The 12,818-nt window shown below is 32.7% G+C and overlaps 1 protein-coding gene across 7 annotated transcripts; it reads right to left on the bottom strand.

The window, feature by feature from the left end:
• Positions 1-559: 559 nt before the first annotated feature.
• On the bottom strand, positions 560-5,545 carry HKL1 (hexokinase-like 1). Of its 7 annotated transcripts, XM_039044383.2 has the most exons (10): positions 4,897-5,545; positions 3,864-4,014; positions 3,586-3,765; positions 3,183-3,257; positions 2,459-2,617; positions 2,288-2,386; positions 2,076-2,203; positions 1,769-1,850; positions 1,360-1,653; positions 560-695 (listed from the first exon to the last, which is right to left on the bottom strand). In XM_039044383.2, the coding sequence occupies exons 1-10, from the start codon at positions 5,166-5,168 to the stop codon at positions 690-692; spliced, it is 1,446 nt and encodes a 481-aa protein (XP_038900311.1). In that variant the 5' UTR covers positions 5,169-5,545; the 3' UTR covers positions 560-689. The 7 variants fall into 7 exon arrangements, with proteins under 7 accessions (XP_038900311.1, XP_038900309.1, XP_038900310.1 ...); XM_039044381.2 differs by lacking the exon at positions 560-695 and having other exon boundaries at positions 1,002-1,653; XM_039044382.2 differs by lacking the exon at positions 560-695 and having other exon boundaries at positions 1,002-1,653; positions 2,459-2,614.
• Between the last annotated feature and the right edge of the window lie 7,273 nt (positions 5,546-12,818).

The following is a 12,818-nucleotide window of genomic DNA, read 5'->3' as shown; positions in this document are numbered from 1 at the left end:
AGTTACTTTATTTTAGGTAATCATCTTAATGATATACTATCAATACACTAATAATATATTTGATATAGTTGATATATTACTGATATACACTTGATATGCTTGATTGATATACTTGTCAATTATGCACTCATTTATATTGCTGATAAACTTGATACACATGACTGATATACTTTATATACTTGATAATGATACATTGATTGATAAACTACTGATAAATTAGTCGATCAATCATTCATTTATAGTGTTGATAAATTTGATATGCTTGACTAATGTACTTGATATCATTACACTTGACTAATATACTGCTAATAAACTTGATAATTGTGCACTCTTTTTTAATACTCAACTGATATACCTGATACACTTGATTGATATATTGTTGATAAACTTAATCATGATGCACTTGATTGAGTAGAAATACTTTATAATGATGTACATAGATTTAAAGAGGAAAAAAAAAACATGACCTTCTTTGCACACAACAAACCCTCTCCCCCAAGCACTACTCCACATCATCTGTTGCCACCCACCTCTCCACCTCTCCGTCGCTTCCTTTTATCAACCGTCACATATCTGGTCGCAAGTCACCAATCGCCACTTTTCTCTCTTTTTCTTCCCCCAACATCTCTTTCACCAACTTCACATCATCTACTGCCAACCACCACTCACCTCTATCCTTTTTTCTCTTTCTATCCCTGGATAAATATAGAATAAAAAATAATTAAAAATTCGGATTAGAAAGGGGAAAAAACGCTTCATCTTTTCAATGGCATATTTGCATTATTCTAGTCACGATAATTGAGAAAAGCTTAGAGGAAAAGAATTGCTTATGTTTAGATTTTTTTTCTCTAAAAAAAGTCCCAACTTTGAACCTATTGATTGTACTATGGACCGACCTTCGTCTTTGTCAACCATGGAAATATTCTCCTCTCATCATCCAACGGCTCTGCTGATGCAACAATTTTTTTAAAAAATAATAATAACTTTTAAGAAAATAAGGGTTTAAACAAGTCTCATATCATAAATGGTGAGATCCAGAATACCAACTCCTTCAATTCCAAAAGCTAACCTTGAAGTTACCATTTAGCTTACAAATAATTGCAAAGAACAATAACATATTGACAATTCCAATATCAAATAATACAAACCCCTTCTTTTTTTTTCTTTTGTACAGAGAGACATCACATTCGGAGCAAATGAATTTTTCTAACTTTACAGGATCTTTATAAGTATATATAATATATATATATCAACTATATATATATATATATTCATATATATGCCAAATTTGTTCTATCAATTTGATGAATGTGATGCAGCAAGAAGAGCTGCTCCAATGCCAGATCCATCTTCAGTTACCTTAAGAATTATATGTTTGGCAATTTCTTCTCCCAATATCTCAATCAAAGCTTCATGCAAGTACTCTCGGAACATGGTGTAATTAGTATATAATCCGCCCTCAACAGCCACCACCGTTCTTTTGATATTCACATCTGTTCTACTTCTTGCTCCAGCAATTCCTCCCGTTCCATCACGTCCCATCTTTTTTAGGATACCCAGAATGCCAGCAGCCACCAACCGAGCAGCTCGGCGTGTCACCACATCACATATTCTTACAATGAGTTTTCGAGCTTTTAGAGAGACTTCAGGAATCTGAAAGACCAGATGAACAAGGGGACAAGTGTTAGTTGTCTAAATTTTGTATCAAATTGAAAAAGAAAAGAGGAATGTTAATGGATGGGATGGCCTAATTCTAAAAATTATCTACCCCCAAGATGTCATTCAAGATCCTTGCTACATCTCTTAAGTCGAGAGACTCATCTTCGTGCATCTCAGCCATTAGAGGTGTTCTGAACACATAAAAGTAGTCAGTAACTAGTAAAGCTTGAACTGGTCTTGAATCAAATCAAAAACAAAAGTTAAAGGCAAATGTAATACAAGTCCCTGCAACCACAGCTATGCATTATATGGTATGATTCACATGCAATCAAAATGGACTTCCCATCTATTCTTTTCCAGAAAGAAGGGCCAAAGTCATAAATTCATTGAATAGTCACGAGAGAAAGCGAACATACGTCAACACAAAAGGCATCGATAACCTGGATGAACCAAACCCGAAAATATCGGATTCTTGTGACATTCGAAGAATCACTCTTCTCACAACGTCACCCAAATACATACCCGATATCATCTTCTCAAAACCCTGCACAAGATTCAAGTAAAGGAACAAATTAGTTGTCATGAGATTACAAAATGAATGCTGGAAATAGGGAAAACTAAGTAGTACCTGATCATTTGGATTGGGGCTGTCAAAATCCAAATCAATGTCATAGGAAGTTCTAGGTAAATGAGAGGACCAAAAATTTCCCCACTCCATGTTTACAACCTGAGCAAGAAAACAATTACTTCAGATAATGATATTAAGTTCAAAAGAAGACTAAAGATGATAGCCTCCTACCATGAACCCAGAGGTTGTAAGAAGTCCTTGACACTTAATAATAGCATCTGTCCGCTCCAAATAACAGGCATTGGTACCAGTTCCAATTATCACTGCAGCAACAGTATCAGCATCGTGATAATGTCCAAGAGCTAACGTTCCCACAGTGTCATTTATCTGCTTCAAAATTAAATTGAAGCATAGTTTTCAAGAAATGCAATGTTACTATCAAACCAACTTACAATCCAAGAATGAAAAGGAGTGGCATATAAACATGGTTTATGGCCTAACATGCCTCCTGTGCATATGCGTGTTTCTGAGAAACAATATCACCTATTGAATCTGAAATATAAACTACTATAGCAATTCCCAGTTTCCTATCAACAAATTTATAAAATTCTTCTTAATTTTTCAGTTCCTTGCATTTATTGTATTATCTACGTTCCTACTTCCTATGATATAGTGCATGTGATAAAGACAAAAGATAGTAAAGGATGCGGTACAACTGAGAAACTGGAAACTTAAGCCATGAGGTTCAAGCCAAAAATAGCTTAGGATGTACATATTATTGTTGGCTGTCGTGATTCTTCACTCAATCCTACACACACAACACCACTATTGCAGCAAAACACAAAAAATTGTGCAAGTTTTCTAAACCAATTATCAACAGTTAACCTCATAAACCACCTTCCATTACTACAATTTCTTTGATTGTGATGAGTGATGACTATAAATGAAAACTTACAAGTGCTGTGACTCTTATGTTGAGACCTTTTCTTGTCATTGCTTGTTCCAAGCACTCGGCAACATCTTTCCCTACCTGACAAATATAACAGGTTTAGCAACTTGCATAACTAAACAGGTTTCTCCTCGTTCATTATAACCAAATCACACCTCTCAATAATTTCTGAAAACATAGAATATGATTGAGAATTTAGAACAAAGACATTACACAGAACAAGAATCAGACTCAATTGATTGATGTAAAGATCCCAAGAAAAAATGCAATGCATACTTGGACATCGATAACACAAACAATAGCACTAATACCCCACCACCCTGCCCAGTGGACGATTTTTACAAGAAAGAATTTTCACTCCTGACTGGCTTCCCAAAGCCTAGAACTACGTAGACACCATCCAACTAACCATGTCTCCAATGGAAAATCCTTTCGTCCACTTAATTAACACGCCAGACGAAATGGAATTTTGTTTTGTGGGAAAAGAGAATGTAAAACCAAGGTCCCTTCTCCCACCTAGAAGAACCTCAGAATCATTTCCTTTATCAATAAATTCCTTCAACGACGAAGCAATAAAATCAAAGAGATCCTGCAATAAAGTAAAGTTTGATGTTAACGATATTATATGAACATAACAGAAGCTTAAACAAACCACACATCAGTACAACATCAAGGGAAAATAGTTACATTGCCTGTGCTGGTCATTAAATGTTGGGGAATAGGAAGCCGCTCCACATCATGATCAAGGATCGACGATCTATTACCTTCTAATTGAATGCTCAATACCCTGAAATTTGTACCCCCTAGATCAAGGGCATAGTGGGTCCCCATCTCATTCCTAATGGGAAGAGTATCATCAACATAAGTGCTTATATAATCATCCAAAACACTCATTTCATGAGAACTACAGTCTATAAGTTCAGCTTCAAGTCATATACCGTGAAAGCATAAATGCATAGACCAAGATTAGAAAAGTTATACTAAAGACAGAAAAAGGGAACTGTAGCTAAATACTAATAGTGCTATGACCAAGCGGCAGAATAGTGACTCTAAACTAAATGCAAAATTGATTTAGCGAGTGTTTAGAGAGTAGATGAGAAAACCATTTAACAAGCAGGTGTTTAAATGATAACTAACAAGACAGAACATTGTGCACACATCGTAAAATCGAATGGATAGAAATCAAATATGACCCACAGGGGCCGAAGTAACAGTAGACAAGAAAACCAATTTGGTGAAGTCCAACAATTTCAGATAGATGCTGAAACTTTAGATGAACATATCATGACACAAACGGGAAGAGAGAGAGAGAGAGAGAACCAAATCCTTCAAGTCATTCTAAATTCAAATCCTAATTGTGTCCCCCCCCCCCCCCCCAAAAAAAAAAGGAACAAATTGAAGGTTATAATGACTGGAAAGAGAGCCCGGAAGAGCAAGGAGAAAATGCTGAAGATTTGATACAGAAATTGAAAAACAAACAGAAAAGGTATCAGCCAAGCTACAAGAATATCACTCGTTCGTAACAATGAGGAAATGAAATTAGCGAAACTTCACAATATCTATCGCATAGAATCGAGTAACTAATCATCACCAACGAACCAAAAACTAAAAGACTTAACTACTCCAGGACACTATTATTCTGACGATAACCGTAGACTGGCCTCACCGATCAATAACAAGCAATCCAAAACACGATAAAACCCACGGAATAGAAGATTACCCATCAGGGAGATTATCAACGAAGGTAAGAAGCATTTTGAGCTTGGAACCTCCTTCCGAAGCCAAACCAGCGTGCATCTCCACAGCCATGGCGTCGACCACCTGCTTCAACCTCCCCACGGAAGTCTCACAAGCCTCCTCCAGCTCTTTCAAAACCCTAACTACTCTCCTCCATTTCCCTCTGTTCTGCACTCTCCGACTAACCACTCCCGCCGCCACTATGCACGCCACCACAGCAACACTCACAGCCACTCCCACCACTACTCTCCCCATTTCCTTCCTCGATCACTCACTCCGTCCAAGAACTTCACAGCAACACCTCCTCCTATTACTCATTCCAACGAAGTAACACCGTCGGAACATGCACTCCGTTTCGATTCACTCCCACTCTCTTAAACTCCTCGTCGCAATAACCTCGTTAAAAGCACGTATCAACACTTTCCCGACTCCGGCGCCGCCAGAGGCCTCTCCGGCACCTCCGACGCCGACGGCCACCGAAGAGAAATGAACAGAGAAGGTGGTTCAACAACACTCCGACAACCGGACCGGACGCGAGGGGGTTGGGTTAGCAGGGGACTTTGCAAATTGCAAGAAGAAAAAGTATGGGAAAGCGAATGGTCAAATACTTATGGAATGATAGCGAAAGGACCAATTTGACCCTCAAAATCTCTGGAAATAAATACCAATTGCATTACAACAAAATTCCGCGGCGATTTTTCACCGTGCTTTTTTTTTTCTTTTTTTCTTTTTGGAAAAAAAAATTCTTGTTTTATTTATATTTGCCGACTTTTTGCATTTTTCCCTTTGTTATCTTTGTTCCCATCCATTTTGAGCCATTTTCACCAAGATGACCCTACTTTTGAATTTAATTACCACTTTGCCATTCAAGCTTCTGGAATGTTGTTGCCGTTTATTATTTGAATTTCACCCTTCACAACACACATTTTATTTCAGAACAATTTAAATAAGGTTTTTTTTTCCATTTATGGTTTCTCCCAAATGTAACCCATAAAATAATAATAATAATAAATGCAACCCATAAAATCTTGTGTAATAATACTAAAAATTGAATTGAATTTAATCATTCCAACATAAATCAATTAAATCTTTCAACTTTTAGCTTTGTATTTATTTGATTTCTAACTTTTAAAAATATTTTTTTTCATAGATATTATATTAAAATATTAGATAAGAGAATCGAACATCTACCTTGAAGGTAATAGTAAGCATTATATCAATTGAACTATGTTCATGTTGGTCTTTTAATAATATTTTATAAGCTTCTAAAGTTTGAATTTTGTGTTTAACATATTTCAATAAATAAATATTCTTAAAAATTAATTGGTTTGTTATATAAAAATCTAATATTGATGTCTCATACAATCGTAGGCCTCGTTTGATAGTCATTTTATTTTTAAAAGTTAAATTTATAAATACTACTCTCATCCTTGCGTCGGTATGTTTTATTCCCACTTTCAACTTGTATATACAAAATCTAAGTCAAATTTGAAAACTAAAAAAATAGTTTTTAAAAACTTGTTTATATTTTTAGGAATTCAAGTTTATATTAGTAGAAAGAAAAAAAATGGTAACTAAATACAGTTTTAAATTTTAAAATTTGTTTGTTAAATTATATATTCTAATAAATTTAAAAATTGAGAAACTAAATTAAGCCAGGCAAATTTTGGCAATTATAAAATTAGATTTTTTTAATACAAATTACAAAATTAGTTTAAACATTACATTTTGTATTTATTTATTTGGTTATAAACTAATATTTATTTATATTTAAGTTGAATATAAATAAATATCATATTTAATATTTAAATTAATTTTTTAATTATCAAAATGAACATATCTAAAAAAAGTTAAAATGAATATAATTAAACGTTGATATATATTATATCATTTAAAATTGGAGATTCAAATTTTCTTAACACTACTTATTTTATTAAAAATGTTAAATATTTTAATTTAATCCGATAACAAAAATAAGCGACTAAACTTATAATTAAATTTAAAAATAAAAATGAAGATATTAGATTGAAGAAGATAGCAATGGGAGCACATTGATGACACTGATTCTCTCTCTACCCATACAATAATAGTAATAATAATAATAATGAAAATATAATTGAGGATTTTAGGAGAGAGGTAGTAGGGTAATAAAGAAAAGTCAAAGGTCCAAATTTGACGTAAGAAAGAAAAAGTGGAAAACGTTGGGAGGGGCAGAATGGGGAGAAAAAGGGAAAGTTGTTGAGGAGGGAAATGGAAATAGAGAAAATGCAGGGGAGGAAAATGGAAAAAGAGGAAAAGAGGGATGCGATGAGCGGCGACGGTAGCTGCGTATTTGGACGATACGACGCCGTACTGCCAGCTGTTTCACGCTAATGACCAGCTGTGCGTGACAGAAAAAGCAACCAATTCTGTACTGCGCTCTTCCCTTTTCCAACTCCAAGATTTCCATTTTATTTTTCAATTTCCATTTCGTTTCTCTCTGACAATTTAATATATATAATAATAATAATATTCCACGTTGCTGTAATTTACATGCCCAGCTCTGCTGTCTTGCACTCCCACTAATTTAACAGTCTTTTTTTTTATTATTATTATTATTATACAAAAAATAACCAGTAATTTCGAGTAAGTTGCAATTATATTTTAAAATTTTAAAATGTTTTGTTTTATTTGTTTAAGCCTCAAGATTTATTTTAAATGGTGAGAAATTATTTTGTCAAAATAAAATAGAATTGATGCAATTATTAATGTATAAAAATTAGAAAAAAATTATATAAAATGTGGTTTCATTTATAACATAGGAATGAGAGTTGATGTATTAAATTTTATTATAAAAAATAATTTTAATTATAAATTTTAAAATAAATAAATGATAATAATAATATTTAACTTTATATTATTGTAAATAATATCACACTTTAAATTTTTACACGTGAATTTTATAAAATTCACTTTTGTTTCAGTAGAGATGATATTTTGGACTGAATTTCTTCTTTTAAACAGTAAAAGTATAAATTTTCAAAATCTATACTCAAAAAAATTGAAATCTACTGGATAATTGAGGCATATTTTATAAATTTTATCCCCTTTTTTCTCCCTTGCCATAATTAACATTTTAACCCTCACCTTTTTTTTTATCTTTGATTATTGTTTGCTCCAAACAAAATGTGGCATGATATTCATTATCCACCCATTACTATTTCATTTGATAACATTTTATTTTTAGATTTTGATTTTTTTTATTGTCCTCCTCTCAATCTCTTGTAATATTTTTCATTTTTCTTAAGTAAAATATATGAATTTTTAGTCAAATTTAATAAATAAAAACAAACTTTTTAGAAGGATTGTTTTTTATATTTCAAAATTTGACTTAGTTTTTAAAAATATTGGTAGAAAGTAAATAATAAAAAAAAACTCATAGAAAGTAATATTTATAAACTTAATTTAAAAAATAAAATAAAAGGTTTGCTAGATAGAATCTATTCCTACATGTTTAAAGTTACAATTTTGTAGCTAGATTATTTAAATTAATTTATTTTGATGGATAAGATGCTTTCGATTCATAATTTCAACTAACATGTTCATTTTAAGTCCCTTTCGCAATAATTTTGTTTTTAATTTCATTTCTAGAAAATTATGCTTACTCCCACTCTTTTCTTTTCCTTTTCGAAGGAAATATTACGAATCATTTTCTTTCTTTGCAATGTTTTTCATATTTATTAAAAAATTCATTAAACAACCTGTCAACATCACGAAGACAAAAAAGTGAATATTTTGTTCCAAATGAATATAGTTTAACTAACGATAAGAATGTAATATATTTATCTGGGTTAGAGATTTGATCCTTCAGCTTCACATATCATCAATAAATAAATAAAAAAAAGGAGTATTTAATAAATAAAAAAATTAAGATTAATAAAGTGTAAATTTTGAAACCTAAAAACTAAATAAAAACTTAAACCAAAACCCAATAGATCAAGAAATATTTTTTTTCAATATAGTGTAGACACATTTGAACACAATTTCAATGCGATAACTAATTGAAGATGTATTTAAATTGGACTAAAATTAATTGATTTATACGCATAAAGAGTAGATAATTATATTTTAAGAGGCGAATGACTAAAATTGATGATTAGAAAATCAAAGTGAAAAAAGATAACAATAGAAAAAAGAAAATTATTTTAAATAAAATTGTTAAAATATTTTTAAAATGTCACCGTTTATAAGTGATAGATATTTTAATTCATCTTCTTATATTTGAAAACAGAAAAAAAAAAAAAAAAATCATTCTCACTTTTTTTACGGATTAGAACGATACTCGAATTGGAATATTTTAATATATTTTTTTAAGATAACTTAAACATATTTTAAGTAATTAAAACATGTACTTCTCTAACAAACTATCAACTAAAAAACACTATTGACATTTTTATCATCATCATCTTCTTGCACTATGCACAATGTTGGCAATGTACTCAAATTTTGACGTCATATTGTTACTTTTTCCTGACAAAAATTTGATGTTAGATCTAATAATTGTAATTTACAACATATATTTAATTAAATGCCCTTTCTATGTAATAAATGCGATGGAGAAATTTAAGGCTAATTCACAAAATGAAAGAAATCGCGTCTTGAAGTTAGTGAGGACGGTAACGCTACCGCGAAAGCATAGAGTTGGCAAAAAGATCCCAGCCGTTCATATTCGAGAATGAATGATCGTACGGTAAGCTTTTGAGTCAGGTTTTGGTGGAGTTGACTGTCTTCAACTAAAATGTTGAGTTTAAAATATGACCGTTTTCGATCCCTTCTCATCTGTTCGGAGTACGTGTTTTATTTGCCATTTTACTGTTTAACCGTTAAGTAAAACTATTGTGTAAATAATAACCATAATAATGATAGTTATTATTAAAGGAAAAAAATATTTTCCAACGTTTTAATTTGAAGAGTCGTTACATTTTGCACTTTTAAAAGATAATAACTAAGTGTATAATAACATTTTAAAAAAATTACAAATATAACAAAATCTACCAATGATAAAACTTTAAGGGGACGTTTGGACCCCCTATTTATAGTTGGACGGGTGGGTTATAATAGCCCGCCCAACGTTTGGGGCTCAAACTAAAATAGCTGAAGCCCAAAGGCCCCCTTAAGTGCTCGATTATTTTGGTATGTTTCCTTACTCTTCCTCATTTTCCTTACTCCTATTAGCGCTCGATTATTTTACTCCGATTACTCGATCCTCGATGGCTCGTCACACGTTCCTCGATGCACGGTCACTCAATCCCCAACTTCATGGTCACTCGATATAGTTGCAATTGACACGTGTATACTCGATTATATCGACGTCATACTCGATGCTCTATTACTTTATACTCAGTTATTTTGAATTCAAAACACGTTTGAAGGTCACTCGATTCCTAGCTTCATGGTCACTCGATACACTTTCAATCAACACATGTATACTCGATCATATGAACCTCATACTCGATGTTGATTACTTTATTCTCGATTATTTTGAATTCAAAACACGTTTGAAGGTCACTCGATACCCAGCTTCATGGTCACTCGATACGCCTGAAATCGACACGTGTATACTCGATCATATCAACGTCATACTCGATCCTCGATTGTTTTGAATTCAAAACACCTTTGAAAGTCACTTGATACCCAGCTTCATGGTCACTCGATACGTCTGCAATCGACCCATGTATACTCGATCATATCAACGTCATATTCGATCCTCGATTACTTTATACTCGATTATTTTGAATTCAAAACATGTTTGAAGATCATTCGATACCCAGCTTCATGGTCACTCAACATGCTTGCAATCGACATGTGTATACTCGATCATATTAATGTCATACTCGATGCTCGATTACTTTATACTCGATTATTTTGAATTCAAAACTCGTTTGAGCATGTTACACGATACTCAATTTTTTTGCCCCCATTTCGATTATTTTCCTTACTCTCCCTTGTTTTCTTTACTCCTATTAGCGCTCGATTATTTTGCTCTGTTTTCTTCCATCTCTTCTCCTCAGGGTTTCACCATTGTTCCCGATGGGTATCATTTCTGGTGGGTTTTGGAGCTTCCTCTTCTCTGTTTCTGTTGATCGGCTACCATTGTGGTTCTCTTTGGTCGGATTTGAAGAAATCCTTCGTAAAGCTTCCTCTTCTTTATTCCTACCGATCTTGCCAAGGTTGTGAATGAACGTAACGATATTCCAAAACTGCAAACCCGACAGAAGGTGAAGCTTATGAATATCATATTCCGCAATGTGCATAATACAGAAAGTTTTTTGTCTGTTCCAGCAGATATGAAATTAGAGTATTGCGAGCTTCTTCTTCTAGACAACGTCTGACCAACTATTTTCATCACCTACTTTTCCATGTTTAATTTGGACATATCTAAATTATGACTTGTACTTTATAATATTTGTTATGTTTGACTTCGTACTATTTCATGGACATGAATGTGATTTGGTTTTCTTTTTTTGCTATTGGTGAAATTTCTCTATCTCTACATATATTAATGTGTTGGGCAATGATTAATATCCTTTGAAGAGAATGGAATTGTATTTGTTACATGCTCGCGAAGTTTCATACGTCAAACAAGGTTAAAATTGGTGGAATGGTCAATGCGACGTTCAACACATTTTATACAAATTGGTGGAACAAACAATTTTATTTAGGTTCGTGAAAATATGATATTTCATTAAAAAAAAAAATCATTTGATATACGGAAAAGTATAATCAATTATGATATATACTAAGATAACATGCATTTAGTTTACATATTGTTATAATCGGCTATTATAATAATTTGCACCCCAAACACATATTATTATAACCCAGACTATAATAACTTGCACAACAAACACATACTATTATACCATAATTGTACAACCACACAAAACACGAATAACATCAAACATACTTTAAACGAACATTGTTGGGGTTGATGCCTTAAATCTCGTCGGGTCCTATAGTCTGTAAATATATTGAACAAACTCATTGTTTATTTAATAAAATATATGATATTTTATTCAAACTCATTATCTATTTAATAAAATATATGATATCTTATTTGCATTAACAACAAATCAATAAACTAACATCTAAGGTTATCCAATAACCTATAGTCTTAAACATGTATGTAGAGACATACGAGTAGATCATGTTTAAGTGATAACCTAAATGGTTTGTAGTAGATGGATAAAGCTGGATACCTTATCTTGGTGACATTACAAGTATAGTCTGCTTTGTAGGTGTTACAATTGTTGTAAAGTGCTACAAATGATATGGTCCTGATCATTCATGTATAGACATGTGAGGGGGAATTTTCTATACAAAAGAGTTTATATAAGACCGGATCACAAAATGTTTAGTCTAATTATATAACACCGTTCATAATAGAGACTTAAATTTCACCAGGATGACCATAAGTAACATGACCTGAATCCTGAGTGAGTCGTGAACTCTTGCCTATGAGGGTGGTCATTTGATTTGTATGGGTGAAAGTGGCCAGATTACTGACTCAACATGCCTACTATTTTGAGGATTCGTCTGATTGTGGAGCTGGGAACACACTTACACAAGAAGGAATTCACTCCTTCCCCGAGGTAGGGTAAGTAGAAAAATTGCTCCCTTAACGGCTGGTTCCAGGGCTTGAATGATGTGGTGTCACATTCTCTTCTAGCCTGAAAGGGGTTAAGTCATAGTTGGATTATGATCTATTGTTCATTAGAGGGATCAGTGGTACCTATGGAGTTAGATGTAATTACAGGGGCAAAACGATAATTTTGGTCCAACTGTATTTACGAGCAATTTGTGAAGGGTCATCACATTGTTGATTAGTTATATCCAATGGACACAAAAATATATATGTAGTGCAAA

This window comes from Benincasa hispida, chromosome 10 (assembly GCF_027475165.1).
Source record: "Benincasa hispida cultivar pf3 chromosome 10, pf3_genome.v1.1, whole genome shotgun sequence".
Classification (NCBI taxonomy): domain Eukaryota; kingdom Viridiplantae; phylum Streptophyta; class Magnoliopsida; order Cucurbitales; family Cucurbitaceae; genus Benincasa; species Benincasa hispida.
The sequence above is the reverse complement of the archived record's forward strand: the minus strand, read 5'-3'. Positions and strand labels throughout refer to the sequence as shown.